This window comes from Vitis vinifera, chromosome 1 (assembly GCF_030704535.1).
Source record: "Vitis vinifera cultivar Pinot Noir 40024 chromosome 1, ASM3070453v1".
Classification (NCBI taxonomy): Eukaryota; Viridiplantae; Streptophyta; class Magnoliopsida; order Vitales; family Vitaceae; genus Vitis; species Vitis vinifera.
In genome coordinates this window covers 1,840,540-1,859,464 of record NC_081805.1, presented here as the reverse complement: position 1 = coordinate 1,859,464, position 18,925 = coordinate 1,840,540, and the positions used below count along the sequence as shown (strand labels likewise).

General features: G+C 34.3%; 3 protein-coding genes across 6 annotated transcripts in view; 2 read left to right on the top strand and 1 right to left on the bottom strand.

Annotated features, from left to right (window-relative positions):
* Window positions 1–762: 762 nt before the first annotated feature.
* LOC100262769 (nucleolin 2) lies at window positions 763–8,506 on the top strand. Of its 4 annotated transcripts, none has more exons than XM_019226181.2 (19): window positions 763–1,113; window positions 1,236–1,284; window positions 1,379–1,578; window positions 2,298–2,396; window positions 2,570–2,722; window positions 2,853–2,996; window positions 3,336–3,464; window positions 3,643–3,756; window positions 4,536–4,634; window positions 4,722–4,817; window positions 4,914–5,027; window positions 5,498–5,569; window positions 5,657–5,748; window positions 5,825–5,942; window positions 6,517–6,605; window positions 6,694–6,781; window positions 6,878–6,969; window positions 7,718–8,043; window positions 8,221–8,506. In XM_019226181.2, the coding sequence occupies exons 1-19, from the start codon at window positions 1,081–1,083 to the stop codon at window positions 8,247–8,249; spliced, it is 2,136 nt and encodes a 711-aa protein (XP_019081726.1). In that variant the 5' UTR covers window positions 763–1,080; the 3' UTR covers window positions 8,250–8,506. The 4 variants fall into 4 exon arrangements, with proteins under 4 accessions (XP_019081726.1, XP_059593730.1, XP_010648403.1 ...); XM_059737747.1 differs by having other exon boundaries at window positions 865–1,113; window positions 4,545–4,634; window positions 4,917–5,027; XM_010650101.3 differs by having other exon boundaries at window positions 865–1,113; window positions 4,545–4,634.
* Window positions 8,507–8,875: 369 nt separating this feature from the next.
* LOC100267914 (endoglucanase 5) lies at window positions 8,876–12,218 on the bottom strand. The gene is given in 9 exon segments (XM_059737750.1): window positions 8,876–9,329; window positions 9,639–10,017; window positions 10,101–10,264; window positions 10,374–10,497; window positions 10,714–10,878; window positions 10,962–11,048; window positions 11,221–11,421; window positions 11,637–11,849; window positions 11,960–12,218. Coding segments are annotated over 9 exon segments (1,836 nt in total). The 5' UTR covers window positions 12,170–12,218; the 3' UTR covers window positions 8,876–9,036.
* A 3,809-nt stretch (window positions 12,219–16,027) lies between these two features.
* LOC100245596 (uncharacterized) overlaps window positions 16,028–18,925 on the top strand; it is a 44,066-nt gene continuing 41,168 nt past the window's right edge. The window contains exon 1 of the mRNA XM_010650117.3: window positions 16,028–16,624. Coding sequence (XP_010648419.2) covers window positions 16,263–16,624 — 362 coding nt within the window. The 5' untranslated portion in view covers window positions 16,028–16,262. The remainder of the gene's footprint in view (window positions 16,625–18,925) is intronic.

Genomic DNA, 18,925 nt, shown 5'->3' with positions numbered 1-18,925 from the left:
AAATTACTAAACTTGTTAATAAATCTAACCCATTGAGTTTTGTTTGATTTAAAAATTATTTACATAGTTGAAAAAAAATAAAAAATAATGATTCCATGTAGAAGAAAAACACTAGAATTGTTTTAAACCGAAATTTGTCCATAATAGATATAATAGATATTAAATAGTATTCAATTTGAAGTTTATTTGCTTGTTAATATTATTGAGTTTCATTACCTTTTGGTTTTAATTAAATCAATTTTAAAGTTTTTAATTATTTTTGAAAATTAATAAAATTTATTTATAAAGTATACTTTGGTTTGAAATTTATTTCTTCAATTAAATTTTTTAAAAAGTTGAAAGAAATTTATAAAAGTGCTAGTAATTTAAAAGAATATAGTATTTTATGATTAACAATATCCATAATATATTGTGAAAAGAACAAATAAATGATATTATGTTAATTTTATTTGTTTTTAAAAAGATTTATAAGTTTTCATTGTGTTTTTAAAAGCTTTTAAAAATAATTTTTTAAATTAAAAAATTATTTTTAGATAACAATCACTAAATATTACTAGAAAATTATAAAAATAAATTTTTATTTTTAAAAACAAGAAAATATTTTTAAATCAGACGGTCAAATAACCTTTAACTATTTTTATTTAAAATATTTCCATTTAAAATAATATTCTATTATTATTCTCACCCCCATTAACTATAATAAAGTTAAACAAATTTGTATCTAAAATAAATGAGGATAAAAGACAGTTGTGGGGCTGCAATTTTTGTCCTAATGCCTCAAGGTTCAACGTCGGTCCAACCAGATGGCAGCGATCATAAAATGGACGATCGGGATCAAAACAATCTCATGATAAGAAAACACCTACAATCGTAGAATATACAAACCCACGAATCGCGAAAACCCTAATTCTTCCCGAGCCAATAACTCTTATTGTATATAAAACCCTACATACCACCACCTCTGCTCTTACCTCTCACTCTAAAACCCTAAAGGTCTCTTTTTTATTAGGGTTAGGGTTTTGCAGCTCTTCGCAGCCTTCTTCAGAACCCTAGAAGAAAGATCAGCTCGTTATCGGTCAAATGGGAAAGTCCAGCAAGAAATCGACCCCCAAAGTATATTTCTTTCTCTCTCTCTCTGTTATGATGCATACAGTCTCTCTATTTGTCGAGTCTCATACAATCTGAAATTTCTTGATTTTGTGGTTTTCGATTGCTTTTCCTTTATTTCTTTTCAGGTTGATGCAACTCCCGTTGTCACTCCACCCTCCAAACCTACCAAAAAAGGTTTGTTAGAAGTGTTTTTGATGTCCCAGTGCTCTCTCTCTCTCTCTCTCTCTCTTTTATTGTTTAGGGTGGCTCTGACTATTTTGGTATATAGGTAAGAGGCAAGCTGAAGATTCGGTAGAGAAGGTGGTGAGCGCGAAGAAGCAGAAAAAAGATAATGGGGTAGAGCAGGTCGTACAGAAGCAGAAGGTCGAAGTGAAAAAACAACAGAAGGTGGAGACGAAGAAGAAGAAGAAAGAGGAGACTAGTAGCTCAGAGGACTTGACTTCATCTGATTCTGATGAAGAGCCAAAGGTTTATCATCATTTACCCAGTTTTTCATGTTTGTTTGTTGGGATTTAAATGGTTTTTTTCTCCTTTAAAAAGAGTGAAAGCTTTTGATGTGCAGTTCAATATCTAACCATGAATCCCAATGCAAATGTAGATATTGATTTTTCAACAGGAATTGTTTTAGGATTTTAGGTTTATAGAAGTTAAATTGAATTCTGAATATATATGAAGTTGACCGGACTGGATTTGATTGAGGAAACCAAGCATGACTCTAATTCACATGACACTTTCAAATCTTGCAAATTGGTCTTGATTCATCTTTTATTGTGTTAATTAAATGTGTCTATTTGGTGACTATGGTGTCTGGAGTTAAAATATTAAGAAAGCCTAACCAGCCTTTTCTTTTACGTTGTAATGCCGTTGGGTTTCCCAACATCTTTTAACTAAATTTTGGTAGAGTATGGTATTTGTCTTCCCCATTTTTGTATGTATGTATGCATACATGCATGTGATAAAGCTCACAGGATGACATGAAAAATTAATGATTGCTGTTTAAGTAATAATGAGAGCTGTGTAATCATTTGAGGTGTATTATGATGCCCCGGATTGTTACCTATATATTGTGTTAGTATATTCTATATTAATTATTTGTTCTCAGGATTTGAGGGTAATCATACCTGTTCTTTTTTAGAGCGAATGATGTAACTTGTTGTATAATGGGTTTACAATTTGTGAACTAGCAGGCTACAACAGCCTCTAAGAAGGGAGCAATTCCGGCAAAACCACCTGCTAAAGCAACTGTTGAGGAATCTTCATCGGATGAGGAATCTTCATCTGATGAGGTGAGTGGTTTATAAAATAATTAAATATGCTTGTTTACTGTCTTTGTACTGAATTAGTTATTCACAATACATCATTGCATATTCATCTTTTAATCAATTAGTGTTTCATAATGCATTATTGGACATTGCTGCATATATGTTTGATGTTATGGTGTTTCACTATCTTGTGGCAGGAGCCTGATTCTAAAGTTGCTGTTCCTTCAAAGAAAAAACCTATATCTGCTTCTAAGAATGGCACTGCCGCTGGCCCAGTGGCTGCTGCAAAGAAGGTGAGTGACAGTTCAAGCTCTGACAGCAGTGATGATTCAGACTCGGATGAAGAAATTGTGAGTACTGCAAAATATTGAGTGTCTCAATTTATTTAAACGATCAAGGGAAATGAAACCATGTTGTTGTACAGCAATTTCAATTACTTAATCAATGACACTGATGCCTATGACTGATCGTAATGGACAGAAAGAAGCTAATAAGGTGAGCTCCCAACCAAAGAAATTACCAGCCACTGCCAAGGCTGCTAAGAATGGCTCTGTCGTGGCTCCCAAGAAGAAAGAAGAGTCAAGTGATAGTTCTGATTCAGATAGTAGTTCAGATGAGGAGGATGTGAGTGTCTGAACTTGAACTACTGTTTCTATTTCATTGTTCTGATATTCTGTTGGAGTGGAGTTTCCTTCTTTTGGAAAATAGAAGAGCCAACTATTATTATTATAATATTAAGCATCATATTATGTTTTTTTTTTATATATTGGAAACTTATATTCAATTACATTTGTCTTGTACCACTTTAGAGCTGATTGTACGCGTTTTTTTTTTCCTTTAATTGGAGGGCATTTGGCTTGTTTAGAGGCAATGTTTTTCGATTGCTGACTCAGTTTTGCAACTGCATCTCTTGTGATTGGAATCCTTCCAATCCCAAAACTGATATTTAATTGTTATATGTAGGAGAAGGCTTCAAAGGTTGCTTCTCAAGCTAAGAAGTTGCCACCTTCCAGCCAAAAGAATGTTCCAGTGGCGGCTCCTAAGAAAGCTGAATCAAGTGATAGCTCTGATGAGAGTGATTCTGATGAAGAGGTCTGATGCTTAATTAAATATGTGCTGAGTTTCTGTTTCCTTCATGTTCTGCTGGTTTGAATTTGTTTTTTGTCAATTGTTGGATACGTGTTTTTTACTTGTGCCATGTAATTTCTTGCTCATTCTAGTATTGTATTATTATTATGTTTATTTTCTTACCCAAACTAATAATGTGCAGGAACCAGCTGCTGCAAAGAATGTAGCTGCTGCAAAGAATGTAATTGCTGCAGCACCTAAAAAGAAAGTACAGTCTAGTGATAGTTCTTCTGAGACCTCTTCAGAGGAAGAAGAGGTGCGTTTTTCATCCTTCCACCTTCCTAGAGGAATGTTAGAGCAAGTAAACTGCTTCGTCCTGCTATTAAATGCTGATAAAGTAGTTGTTGATTAGTTCTGATTGATAATTTTAGCCAGAAGTATAGCTCTATGTTGGTGACTGTTATGCGCAGGGGGCAATTTGTTGGCTCCATTTGCTAACAAGCAATAATAGATTGTTTATTCTTTGATAGTGTGTGAAATGTCTTAGTAATTAGATTGAATATGTGTATTGAGTAGAATCTTTGCACAAAGCAAGGTGCTGCCTAAAATAGAAGTTGAGATGGGCATGTGCACTTCTCTAGTGGTAGGGGATTAGTTTTTAAATATTTTTTTTTGGGCTCCATATATATATATATATATATATATATATATTTCTACAGCATAGTAAAACATTTGGCTAAATTTCAATAGGTTGTCTATCTCTGTTAAGCAAGTGTGCACGCGTGCACACACACACACACACACACACACATAATTATCAAGCGTTGCTATTTTTTTTCAGCGATCATTAGTTCCATATTCCTGTAGTCTTGCATGATGTGCAGCTCATTTTGCTTTAGAGTATTCTGTACAATCACTTTTTATTGGCTCCCTAATTCTTTTTTAGAAGACACCAGGCTCTCCTTGTTTTGGTCCATTGATGGAAATTTTAGGCCACATGGTTGAGAATATCACTATATTCTTTTTATTTCTCAAAAATTCTGGCATCACCTTAGCTTGTCAAATTTGATGCTCTGCTCAATTCTGTGGATGTAGGAACCACAGAAAAAACCAGCACCTAAAGAAGATAGCAGTGAAGATGATAGTTCTGATGAAAGTGATGAAGAGCCTCAAAAGAAAAAGTTGAAAGTTCCGGTATCTATAAATTATTTACAAGTTCTTGTCATTTTGTCGCTTGTAATGTTTGTGAGGGGTCACCTTATGCAATATTTCATGCCGTAGGCTTCAGTTCCTTCTAATGCTGGAAAATCAAGCAGTAGCGAAGAGGAAAGCTCTGATTCAGAAGATGAGCCCTCAAAGATACCATTGCCAAAGAAGGTAAGGTGGTTCAAAATTTTTTGGGCAGATGAATTGATTTATAATATTATAGGTAGCGTAGGTCCCTGATGAAGTCGTACTGGTATCATACTAAAGCAGGCTACTCAAGTGTCAAAGAAAAGCAGCGGTCCTGAGGAGGATTCCTCAGAGGAGGATTCATCTGAGGAAGAAAGCGATGAGGAAGAGCCTTCCAAGACCCCAAAGAAGAATGTAAAGTTACCTTTTGAGCTGTATGATGGAAATTAGCACTGGAATGTTAACAGTTGCATGATTTTGTTTTGATTGTTTTCTGACAGAGTGGAGTGTGGACATTGCTATATCTTATTCTTAGGTGATGGTAATTAGGATAGCTGTCATGTGCCTGCAAGGATTGTTGCTGTGCTAGTTTTTACAGTTTCCACTTGGATTAGCCCTATGCCTTTGAACCCTTATAGGAGTAGGGCCTTGATACCCTATGGTCATTAGAAAAAAATTAATGCAGATCTCCTGTGATGGTGTTAATAATCAAAATTTATTTGAGCTGTGGATCTGGTCCTTCAATAGCATAACACGCTTAATTTAAAAAGAGGAAGAAGAAGGGCTGTGCTTCAACTATAGATATTTTTTTGGTTCACATGAATGCCCATTCAATATAATATTCTCCAACTAACTGATTCTTGGAAATTTTTGTGACTGTACAGGGCACTGATGTGGAAATGGTAGATGCTGAAACACCTGCTAAGCAGACTGATTCAAAATCTGGGAAGAAAGCTGTAATTATCTTTTTATCCTGTTGTGGCCATTCTAATATCAGTTTGCTACTTGCACATGGATTAAATTAGCTATGAATTTTTATGCAGCCCAAAACCCCTGCCACTCCTCAAGTGGAGAGCACTGGAAGCAAGACACTGTTTGTTGGCAATCTATCTTTTAGTGTTCAAAAAGAGGATGTGTATGTCACTATGTATTCCCATAAGTCTTTAGGATTTTTCTTATGTGATCTTCAACTAGGGAATTTATTTCTGCAGGGAGCATTTCTTTAAAGATGCTGGTGAAGTTGTTGATGTCCGTTTCTCCTCAGATGCAGACGGGAGGTTCAAGGGCTTTGGTCATGTTGAGTTTGCTACTCCAGAAGCAGCACAGAAGGTATGCTTCTGCCCTGGCCCTTTCATGGCTCCTTTAGATTGATAATATTAATGTCCTGTGATTATATTTGTCTCTAATAGGTGTTTTTGTACGGTAATTACATGGGGAAATGTAGTTGTGTTGTTAAGTATGTAGGATCACATGATTAGATCATATTAGGGTATTAATAAAACTTGACCCTGATGACTAACTGGGATTTTGGAATTCAAAAATGTTGGGTGTTAACTCCTATGTAATGTGAAGAGTTTTCACTGTAGTTCTATTTTTTTGTGCTACCTAGATGTTGACTTCCAAACAAAGAATTCTTTTATAATTTTATCATGTGAAAAGGATGTTGGCTCCCATAAATTAAACTGAAAGAAATACAGTTTTGAAAAATAATTAATGCATGTAAGAGATGCTATTGTCAAATAAATTTACAAGAGTATGTTGTTGCTTTTGTTAAGGTTATGGGTGGATGCTTTGGTTATCCTTGGCCCTCAAAGTTGTGATTGAGTCGTGTGTTCATGTTTTAAAAGTTGAACATTTTGAGGATTTTTGTATTCTCTTTATATTGAATTGCTTGTCATTGCAGGCTCTCAAAATGAATGGTAAAGACTTGTTGGGTCGTGCTGTCAGACTTGATTTGGCCCGTGAAAGGGGCGCATATACTCCATATAGCGGGTATTTCTTGTCTCAATTCCTAATTATAATGTTATTTTCTTGTTAGGTTAACTGGATTCTTGAACTTTATTTTATGGCTATATTGCAGAAAAGAAAGCAATTCATTCCAAAAGGGAGGGAGTCAGGCACAGACGATATTTGTTCGGGGCTTTGATAAAAGTGGCGATGAGGACCAGGCAATCACATCTATTTCTTATTGTGATATTTATTTCTGTTGATTTTTTTACATTTAGAAGATTTGTGGTTGAATGTGTGCTAAACAAGTGCTGCAGGTTAGGAGCACCCTGGAAGAGTATTTTGGGTCTTGTGGGGATATTTCAAGGATTTCAATCCCTAAAGATTATGAATCTGGTTCTGTTAAGGGGTGTGTATTCTTGCTCTTTTACATCCAAAGCGTCTCGTCCTTGTCATATTGAAATAGATAAACAGATATGATTTGTAATGCATTTAGTTTTGATCATGCTGTAAAACAAATTATTTTCCATTTTAGGTTGCTTCATATCTAAAGAAGAGTCTTTAATGGATGTGTATAGGTATTTAGAATAGCCCTATCTTGTTATTGTTTTTCATATAAATATTCAATACCTTCATGATTATGATGTTGCTGGATACGCTCCACAAAAACATTTTGTTGGGCCATCTTGTTGGAATATATTCTCATGGTTAAAGGTTGCTTAGTATCTAAAGAAGGGGTTGTGTAATTTCCAATTTTCAGAAAATCAGCCCCTTTATGGGAAAGTAGCATTACCTCGACTCTGTGACTCCCCAAGGTTTAGGAAATTCTTATGAAACTTATAGCCAGTTGATATATTTATTAATGTTTTATGAAATGGTAAAGTGTTATTCAAAACCACAAAGACTCCTTGTTTGGAGAAGCTGTAAAATAGATGAAATCACAAGATCATGGAGGTTAATCTATTTCAAGTATCTTGTAGGAATTGATGTTGGTGAATTTTGAGTGAAGTTGGTAATACGTACAGAGACCTTATATTTGAACTTTACCTTTTATCTATGTATTCTATGTATTCTTTTATCTTGCGACTGACCTACTTGTCTGATTCAGTTTTATCATCCAAAGTATCAACTATAAATCCATCTAATATCTCTTGTAGGATTGCTTACATGGACTTCACAGATGGTGACAGCTTCAACAAAGCTCTTGAACTCAATGGAACAGAACTGGGAGGTTATACCTTGAATGTTGAAGAGGCAAAGCCCAGAGGTGATAGCCGTGATGGTGGTGGCAGAAGTGGTGGAAGGAGTGGTGGTAGAGATGGTGGTCGGTTTGGAGGTAGACGTGGAGGTGGACGAGGTGGTGGTGGGGACCGTTTTGGTGGTGGTGGTGGGGGCCGTTTTAGTGGTGGTGGGGGCCGTTTTGGCGGTGGTGGCAGAGGACGTGGAGGTTTTAATAAACCAAACATGGGTGCTGCTGGCACAGGTATGTCTTGTCTTTGTTTTATCCAATATCTTCCCCCACACCCTAAATATTACTCTTATGGGCAAACGTCTCCATATTACACTAATGCTATTATTTCCCCCTTCTCAATGACTTATTTGTAGCTGGTGTGTATTTTATATTTCTAATGAATCTCAAATCTGTTGTACTATTGCACAGGTAAGAAGACAACTTTCAATGATGAGTAAGGCCTTAAGGGGGGATTTTGGAGATACAGAGTGCCGCCTCCTTCTATCTTCATATAGTAATATCATTTTTGTTTGTTGACAATTTTTGTAAGATTTTGGTATTTGGTTTTAACTCTTTAAGAGGTGTTACTTTTGGCTTATTACCCCTCTGTGAAGTAGGCATTTGTTTCGTGGAATTACTGCAAGACATCTATAGGTCACTGAGCATTACAATTTTATATTTTTCTGGCAATAATATTTGCTACTTTATTTTTCTACATGCTTATATGGGCGCACAAACACCCAACTGGTAAGGAAAAAACTAAATGCAGGGAAGGATATATGTGATGGTGTTTCAGTTATAGTCTTGTTCCACAGTATTCAGAGATTCTTGCCAACCTTGCTGAATCTGGTATAGAAATTCTCATTTCAGGTTCCATTCAAGTCACAACTTTAATGAAAAATTTTCTTACATTTTAAAAAGCTATGTGGATTACATGGAAAAGATAACTTGCATGTAACTCTGTTGCGATGAGACCATTTAAATTGTTGTTGAAGGTTAATTGTCTTTGATTTCTTTTAGCCGTAACCCCACAAACAGGCTTCCTATGATAGAAAGCTCTGGGACTTTTTGAAAAATGTTGTTTTTCAAGATAAATTTATCTTCAATTAAGTTTACTGTTGAAGTGAAAATTATAATCAGCAAACTACAAACTTGGGGAATTTAATAGTATGTATAGGAAGAACTGAAAATTTTCTTTAGTCTCATCTGTCTGCATCTGAATTTGAGAATCCTCTGATGAGATGCTTAATGGTAGCTAAGAACTGAAACCTTGGCTTGGGGGCCTCCTTGAACATAAACAAAACTGCTTTGTGATCCAGGCTGTAGTACTTTCATCCATTGTGGGAGCTCATAGGTGTTCTTCTCTTGACATGGGTTAAGGCCCCATAGGGTTCCCGAAAGGTTCTCAATTGCCAACTTGAGGTCTGTAATTGGCTTTTGGGACTTGTTCTTGATGATCACCTTATGCCTGTAGTAAGTTGTTCTTCCAATAGTCCATGTGTTGGTTATGAAATGAATGAATTCCACCGGGACATCTGCATAAATAACTTAATTATCTCAATAAATCTTCTACTTCATCTCTATGTATAGTCGTTTTGTTTAATAACAATTTATTTACCTGATGTATTGGGTGCTGGTTTTTCCTTACCATAAGAACCTGCAAAATGAAGTGAGGCAGATGTAATGAGATTAAATCAGGAAAAACCCAGGTATCTTACTTTAAAATCATGTAGGAGCGCAGATCAAGGATGAAATCTGGTCTTACTTGGTGTGTTTTGGTGATGGGGTGCAGGTGATTTTTGAGAATGGGAACCTGTAAACTTAGAATTTTAGTAGATGTGATTAGAATTTAAAGGGCTTTCCATTTTATTGAGTGTTGGATTAAAGCCAACCTGAAGTTCCTATTAGGCTCTGCAGCTTGGAGAAGAGGCCTACAAGAGGAGCACCGCCTGAAAGTGTTGGCTCAGTCTGCTCATAATTGGACCGGTCATCGGAGAATCCATCGTTCTTGTCAGGTCCTCCCACAAGACCTCCATAAATAACATTAGGGTTTGCTTCAGGGCGATGATACCATGACTCAAATCCCTCCACACATCCTACTGTAGAGTGGAGGACAGCTACAGAGGCAATGGAGGAACCTCTGTGGTGAGCATGGACTGGATACTTCTGTCCATAACCAACTAGGTAGCTCATGGACTTGGGATTTTTTCCTAGAATGTAGTCAGCCTTTGAATCAACCACATAAAGAAATCAGTACACAGAAGAGTTGATTTAAGTGAAAATGCTGTAAACAGATTTCTTGTATGCACCTGTGACTTTGCAAAATTGAGGAGCTCATAGGGTTGGACTTGGGCATCTGGGCATTTGAGTACAGCATTTTCAGCAGAGAGGTAATCAGAGTAGACAGCAAGAAGGAATGCAGCAGATGAGGCATACTGCATGTTGTTCCATTCATGCAAGTACACTAAGCCACCTGGTAAAAATGCCAAAGATCAAGAGAAAGAAAGGGGATTATTTTGAGGAAGTCTCAAGCCCAGCGAGATAATGGAAAGATTGTTAGCACTTCACTGATTGGTGCTAACCTGGAGTCAAGGGAACATTGTAGCCATCATTCTTCTGCAGACAAGCACATGCAAAGAAATCCGCCTTGGCCTGGTACTTCTTTAGTGTGGAAGCGTATGCCCCACCGCGTCCCTCCATCAATACCTGCAAATTAGTATACAAAGTGCTATGATTTTCTTGGATTCAGATATCCTAATTACTGAAAGGATTGGTGGGGTAGGACTTTTCCTGATGCTCTGTTTGGTAGCTGAGAAGATGGAGGAAAGAAAAGCTAATAACATTCCTAGCACTGAGCTTCTCTTCTAATGGTCTTGAAAGATAAAAATCATTCTTGAAGAGGTGATGAGAAAATGTAATTACCTTTGAAAGAAGAATCTGCACACCAGCGTATTTGTTGTCCCAAGAAAACTCTTTTACTGCCCATCCAGTTCCTCCCATAGAGACTGCATTATCCACTACATATTTCAAATAGTATTCATCGCCAGTAGCCCGGAAAAGCCAAGCAGCAGCCCACAGTAACTCATCCTTCACCAGAGAAGAAGTTGGTTAGAAAATTAATACACAAGAAACAGCAAGAATTTGAGGAAAAACTCTGTTGTACTACTAACCGAGTAACCTGATGAAGTGTAGTACTGCCTAGCACACTGGATGGAATCATCATACTGACCCCTGAATCTATCCGCAAATGAGAAAAGCTGCAATAGATCGACAATTATTTGTTAAAATTTCAGCTATCTTTCAACTTATTTAAGCATGTTATACTCAGTCCCTATCTATTACTCTTTTTTCTTCCTTCAAGTTGCTAATAAGCCCCTGCATTCTTATCTTAACTAGAGACTATTCAAGTGGCTGCACAAAGGCCCTCACCTGCTTTCCATGAGCTAAGAGCAGACTGGAGTAGGAAGAGTTATAAAGCTTGAAAGCCATGGAGGCTGCAGCCATGGCAGCTGCAGTTTCACCAGCAAGATCAGAGCCTGGATGATTGGGGTCAAGTTTGTAAGCATTTCTAGGTGTCGTCATGTCCTCTGCGCGCTCCCAACAGTAGTGATCAGAGTCTCCATCCCCCACCTGAAATATTTCAGGCACCAAATCTCTATTACAAGGTGAATTCTACAAAATTGGTGATGTTGATGTTGATGGGGGCCATTCAATATATAAAAATATAGTTATATCAATGTACAGAAGTAAAGAAAATAATATTGGTCTTGGCTTGAGGTTTCATCAAAGAGCTTGGCCTATGAAATAGGTGACCAAACTCCTTCCTTAGTTCCCAAAAGTCTCACCTGTCCCCAGAGAACATCCGGCTCAGTATGTGCCTTGATGAAGTAATCAGTCCCCCATTTGATAGCAGCCAGTGTGTCACCCATCTGGTTCAAGCCTGTGATCTCTTTCCTGTAATCGATGGCTCCCCATGAAAGCATGGTCACTGTAAAAGCCATTGGCAGCCCAAACTTCACATGGTCTCCGGCATCATAGTACCCTCCCACCAAGTCCACCTAATTCAAAACCCCATGAGAACCCTACTAAGAACACAAACAAACAACCAACCAAACAAAAAAAACTCCATTGATATACAGAGAAAGACACCACTCAAGAGCCTCCTCACCCCTTGAAGAAGCCCATCACGGAGTCCCGAATCCCCCCGCCACTTGACTCTCTGGTTCACCGGCAGCTTCCCTGACCTCTGTGCCTCAAAAAACATCAAGCTCTTCTCCATGGCATCACCATAGTTGAAGCTTGCCCCAGCTGTTGCCTCCAGGGCAAACAGTCCCAAGAAAATGGCTAGAACCAAGCAATGAGTGAAGCTCCTCTCCATGATTGAGACCCAATTCAGCTACTGATCATCAACAGCCTGATTTGCTGTTCTTGAGTTGCATGGATGATTATATAGGAAGAATCAATAGAGTTTGAGAGTTGATTTTCTAATAGTAGTTGGTGGTGGTGGTGGTAGCCTTCACGTTGTTATTATATGGTTCCCACGTTGTATTGTTATCTATTGCTTAATTTTTGCATACATTGTATCATGGTGAAGCACTCGTTTGGTATTATTCACTTAGTGGCATGGCTGATGGCTTGATTTCTCATCCTAACCGTCCATCATGCATACATTTTTCTATCCACAGATTGGTAACCAACCTCAGACTTTGTGTGATGTGGGGTGTTAATTGAATTAAATGTTTGTCCTTCGAATATTGGTATTATAAAAATTTAATTAAATACCTTTTTCATATAAGTGGAAAAATATTTGTACATGAAAATTATTATTTTTTAGTTAAAATCATCCAAAAAAACATACAAAGTCTTCGATTGTGTAAACCTTTGACTTGAAGAAAAGTCAACCGTCCTAAAATTTCATGTTGATTTCATCTCTACGCATATCACTAACTTCTAATTTTTTTTTTTATACTTAAAAAGGTAAAATGTAAAGTAAACAATAAAATAAAATATGAAAAAAATATACAAATAAAATATGGAAGTGCAAATGAAAATAAGAGTTATACAAATGTATGATACACTTTGGTTAATTTGTTTTTGTTTTAATTTTTATTTTAAAAGTATTTTATAATGGTATGCTATCTTATTTTTCATATGTAGATATTTATATATTTATTTTTATTTAAAATTATTATTATTTTTAGTTAAGTTTGGGTGTCCAAGTAGGCAAATTTGACTCGATCCAATAAATGAGATAAGTAAAGAGAGCGATTCGTGAGAGTTTAAACTATTAAAAAACTGTTACTATTAAGTTTTTTTTTTCTCTCTTAGAGCATGGTCTCTCCTTCAAAAGCACTAGAGAGAGAAATACGTCTTTTTTTTTCTTCTCTACTTGAATACAAAAAAAAAAAAAACATACATTCTTCTTTCTAAAGAAAAAAAAGTTATTTCTTGAAATTTTTCTTATTTTTTTTAATGTGAAAATGAAGGTTAAAACTTTTGTACTGTGAGAAAAAAAATGATTTTCATAATTCTATTAATGATTTGAGGTGAGAAAATTGATCAATAAAACAATTAATCAAGATTTTTGAATATTTCAAAAGGTAATCTGAAAACCTTATTTTTCATCAATTTTGCTATAACGTATTCCACTCCTTGTGGTACAGATAATGTCTTTATTAAGATTGTTGTAACTAGCTAAACTTAATGTCTTGATCTTTCCGTGGGGTTGAAAGAATTTTGGATCATGATCAATTTTTCTATGTACGATACTTACCATGAGAAGCCCCATTTCATACATTCGTCGTATAATATATTTTATAAATAACGTTAAAAACTTTTCTTTTTAATGAATATTTTCATCTTAAGATCACACTTCAAAATTTAGAATATTACAATTACTATCATTTCTATTTGTGTCTCTCCTTTATTTATTATTTGATGTATAAATGACAAATAAAAAAATTTGCAAGGGCACATCCTATGTATCTGGTAGGTATACAAAATGATGCCAAAACAATAAACATGTATTCAATCACACCCTTTTTTTGTTGCCCAACCAAACAATAAGACAATGCCTGCCATCTTGAATATGGTGATGACTGATCAGTTCATAAGAAACCGAGTGGGACTCCTATAGCGGGCTTGAAAAGAAAAGTGTTTTTGTCAAAAACAATTCTACAACCATCCTAAAATGAAATTCTTCTTTTTCCAAAAAACTAATTTAATATAAAAATTTTAAGGTAGAAAATGAACTCGTTTTTTCAAAACACGATTTTAATATAAAAATAAAATAATTTATAAAAAATATACAACCTTTTTTAATATTTGAAATTCATTAAAAACATGTTTGATATGCAAAAATAAGATATTGAAGTTTTTTTTTTCTTTTTCATCCCCATATTTTGATAATTTAAATGATGATGAAAATGAAATTAGTAATTCTGATGAAAATATAGTATTGTTTATAAGTGAAATTTCAATTCATTCATGTTTTGATTTTTTAGTACAAGTTATTTTTAAAAATACTTTTCAAAAATTTAAAATTAAAGATTTCCTTTTAGATGAGTTGTTTTAAAAATGTTTTATTTTATTTTGATTTTGTACAAAATACAAATGGTAAATTCAATTTATATAATGTACACTAAATCTAATTCATGTTTTATTAAAAATAAAAATAATTTTTTATTTAGAAAATAAATTAAAAATAAAAGGTTTTAAATCAAATATGAATATTAATAATATAATAAAATTATAAATTACATTTTTTATAAATATTTTAAAATATAGATAATTGATTTATTTTAAAAAAAATAAATAACAATAATTCAAAATTAATCATTTTTAATACTATTTATTTGATTTTGTAAATTTGATAAAAAAAATATTAATATTAACATCTTATAAAAACATAATTAATTATTATTTTTAAAATAAAGAATAATTATTCAAAATTAATATTTGCTAATATTAATATATTTTAAATAAATATAAAAACAAACAAATTTTAATTTTTTAAGGTATAAGTGAACCAAAATTTTCATTATATGCATACATTTATTACTCAATTAAGAAGATGACATTATAAATTATTTTATTTAATCTATAATTAATTAATCAATTTTTTGAATTTCAAATTATTCTTAAAAACTACAAGATCTATTAAAGGATTTAAAATATTAATTATGTCTATTATTTTTTATAGTCATTATGTATTTTTTGAGTTTTAAATTATTTCTTAAAATTATTAAATTTAGTGATAAATCACACACACAAATAGATTTTTATTATTTAAGAAAAAAATATTTTTAAATGAAAATAAAAAATTGTTTCAAATTATGTCTAATGTGATATTTTTTTTTGAAATGAAAAATTATTTAAAATTATATATATGGATATTATTGACAATTTATTTATTTTTATTTTTATTCTCATTTTTACTTAATATTGAGATGAAAAAAAATTATCATTCAAACCTAACATTCTTATATACATTCAAACAAAATAATCAAATTCATTTAGAAAACATTGTATTCTTATATGCATTCAAACAAAAAAATGGAAATAACCAAATTCATTAAAGGAAATGAGAATATAAATAAAATATTCATTCTCGTTCAGACAAACCTTAAATAATTTAATGTTGTCCTATACCAAAGGTTTGTGGAATCAACACGTGCCTCTAAAATGCTTAGAGCAAAAACATTTTTCTCTTATTGATGGTGATAATTCCCATACTTAATATAAAAATGGTTATTTCATTAAAAAGGTAATTGGAAACCAATTTTGGAAATCTAACTTTTAATCAAATTTTTTGACTATATTTTGACAAAAATACCTTATTTATTTTTTATTTTTTATTTTAAACAAATAATTTATTCTAAAACCTATATGTAAATATTTGAAATGGTTAAAGATATTTATGTCAAAAATGGGTTACAAGTAAAAAAATCAAATATCTTAAATTTACTGATACTATGATTATTTCATTTATTTTAATCAATTAATTCATATAAAAAAACCTTTTAAAATGAGGAAATGGAAATAAATGTAGGATGAATACGAAAAATAAGATTGATTATGTATAAGTTACTCTTAATTAATTACATTCAATTAGTAGCCATAATTTTCAATTTCTTATTGTTTATTATCATGAGTAAATTTAGGAGATAGTCTTGGTTCTATAAGACAGACTTGTAATTACTAATCAGGAAGGCGAGGCGGACCCGTCAAAGTCAAGACTCAATGCAAACGCATACCGAACCTAGCGCACCCAGCGCACGTTAGAGACGTCCGACCTTTGTTTCTTTCTTCGTTGATCTCTCTAATCTCTCTTCGGCGTTGCCTTGATATCCAAGCTACCACTTTTGTAAATCAATCTCAATGGCATTTCTACGTAAATAAATCGATCTTCATGGTCTAAAAGAATCCAGCCTTGCATTGATCGTCCCTTGCAGCCATCGTCGCCGGAGGAAATGGAATTTCCCATGCCGGCACCGGCGCCGGGGCCAGACTCTATCCTTCTGGAAGATTTCGGCCAGAAGGTGGATCTCACACGCCGGATTCGAGAGGTGCTGTTGAATTATCCTGAGGGGACGACAGTGTTGAAGGAGCTGATACAGAACGCCGATGACGCCGGTGCCACCAAGGTGTGTCTCTGCTTGGACCGGAGGGTTCACGGCAGTGAGTCGCTGTTGTCGGAGAAGTTGGCGCAGTGGCAAGGCCCGGCTTTGTTGGCGTACAACAATGCGGAGTTCACGGAGGAGGATTTTGTGAGTATTTCGCGGATTGGAGGCAGTAATAAGCATGGGCAAGCTTGGAAGACCGGTCGGTTCGGGTAATTTTATCGAATTCGGTGATTTTTTTGCGTGTGTGAGTAGAGATATGACCTGTTATTCCTTCCTGTTTTGTTTGGTTGGTGATAAATCGCAAGGAAAAGTGTGAAAATTTTAATATTCATTGTTTTTTTCTCTTTTGTTTCTTTTCACAGTTAAATATTGCTTTGTTCGAAACTCTGACCCCTCTAGTTGATGAACAGAGAGAAACTGGACGCTTTGAACCACCAGTTTTGAGGTTCAAAATTCTGCAATCGTTCGTCTTAGGAGGAGGAGTTCATAATTCTATAATGGGATGGTATTAGATATATTGGAACTTGGAATGAAAAATTTGAAGAATAAGTAAAGAATGCTATTTTGAATAGTGAACAAAAGATTATGAAAGAGAGCAAACTTGAGGAGATAATAGTCCAGGCTGGTGCTTGATGAAACTAAGCAAACATAGATATGGTGCTCAACTTCTCCTGAGGACTCCTAGATAAAATGCAAAATGATATCTTAAACACTTCTTCATTTGCCCCATTTTTTCTCTGAAATAACCTCATTGTGTTGTTCTTTTGCATAGTGGTCCTAGCAGAGTTGCCTTTGGTTGATAGTGTTAAGGAAGTCTAGAAACATCAATCATGGATGAGAAGAGTAATCTTTTTACCATGGATGAATGCACAAGGAAGGAAATTAGTCAGATTGTAGGCTTAAGGCATCATACTTGGAAGATAGAGAACATTGTTGGGTAAAGGGATTTTGTGTTGGGTGAGAGATGCAATTTATTTGCTGAGGTTGTGTTTATGTATGGCTTCTTTCTGTGTTTTGGATTATTTGGAGACTAGGAGGATTTTTTAGCATGGGAGTTGAGGGTGATTCTTTGTTTTCTTTTGGGCTTCTGTAATTGATTTACAGAGGATGTATTAATTATGGATAAAAAGAACATGAAAAGGATGAGGAGGCTTCCCCACAAGTCCCTTTGAGAGCAAATAAATATATGGTCAAGCGCTAAAACTCATATTTTTTTGTAACTTTTGGTGTGCATTAAGTTGTACATAGTTGGGGGTTCCCTAACCATGTTGGATTTTATAGATTGGTTATGGTCCACATGAAGGGCCTTTGTTTTGTGTTGCCCTTTGGTTTGTGTTTTGCTTTTTGGTGTCTTTCGTAAACGACATGTATGCTTTGATTGGCCTTTGCTAGGTGTTGTTATTGATACTATCACTAGGATCCTCCAAGGAATATAATAATATCTACTTGCTATATTATCCTCCCTAGTAATGTTAATATCTACTCATAAAAAAATAGTTTTAATATCCATTCATTCTTCTTCTTTGTCTACCAATTGTAGTAGTATCTTATTTTATATATCAATAATTAGATTATATAAGAGATGAACCACTAGGACAATCAACAATTCTTTGATTATGAAAAATCTCTCTTTTTCCCTTTAATTTAAAATGTTAATTGAAAGTCAAGTAAGCCCTTATTTTGTGAAAGGTTTAACCAAGTAGGGACGCAATACTAAATTCATGAAATTTAAATCAGAAGTCCCCAAAAGCAATAGATGATAGAACTTGTTAAAACTCATTAAATATTGAGACTTAAAGCCTCTTATAAAAAATATACGAAAAACCGATAAAGGCCGAAAGCCGTTTGAATATTTGAGGCTTAGGCCTCAATAGCCTTGAGGCTATAGACTCAAAGCTGTAATAAGCCTCAATAGGATGAGGCTTAATTCTCAATTACCCTAACTGAGGCTATAGCCTCAAGGCTAATTTGTAGAGCCTCACCTTGAGGTGAGCCTCGAGTTATAAGCCTCAATAGCCTTTTAAAACATGGGACTTCTCGCATCTGTGCATTTAAATGGATGACTTCTTGGTGCGCTTTCAATAAAAATCTCAAAAGCTCATGTTACATTGCAGTCTTTGTACTATATTGTGATCAAGCTTTTGGGCTTTGATAATGTGTGTGGTGCTTCCATGGATTAACAATAGCCTTCTCCCATTTGAAGGAAAATTATAGCATGCTATGATAATGTTTATAATTAAAAAGTGCCATTTCTGCAGATTGAGACCCTTAAATGGTAATTTCTTTTCTTATTTCTTTGTGTGCGCTCCAACCTTTCTATTCTTGTTTCAGTTAATCTTCTTCTTTAATTTTCAGCTTTTGGTTGTACAAGCTTATGTTGTATTAATCTTTTATATTGGAAACACAAATTCCATGTTGCAATTTCTGACTGTTGATGTGATAAAAACATTTAGTTCTGGTAAAAAAAATGTAATAAAAAACATTTATTTTGTTTCTTTTAACATGAAGGA

Coding starts and splice junctions, on each gene's coding strand:
- LOC100262769 (XM_019226181.2), top strand. CDS start 1,081: ATGGGAAAGTCCAGCAAGAAATCGACCCCCAAA. Junction 6,606..6,693: donor GCATATACTCCATATAGCGG/GTATTTCTTGTC, acceptor GCTATATTGCAG/AAAAGAAAGCAATTCATTCC. Junction 6,782..6,877: donor AAAGTGGCGATGAGGACCAG/GCAATCACATCT, acceptor CAAGTGCTGCAG/GTTAGGAGCACCCTGGAAGA.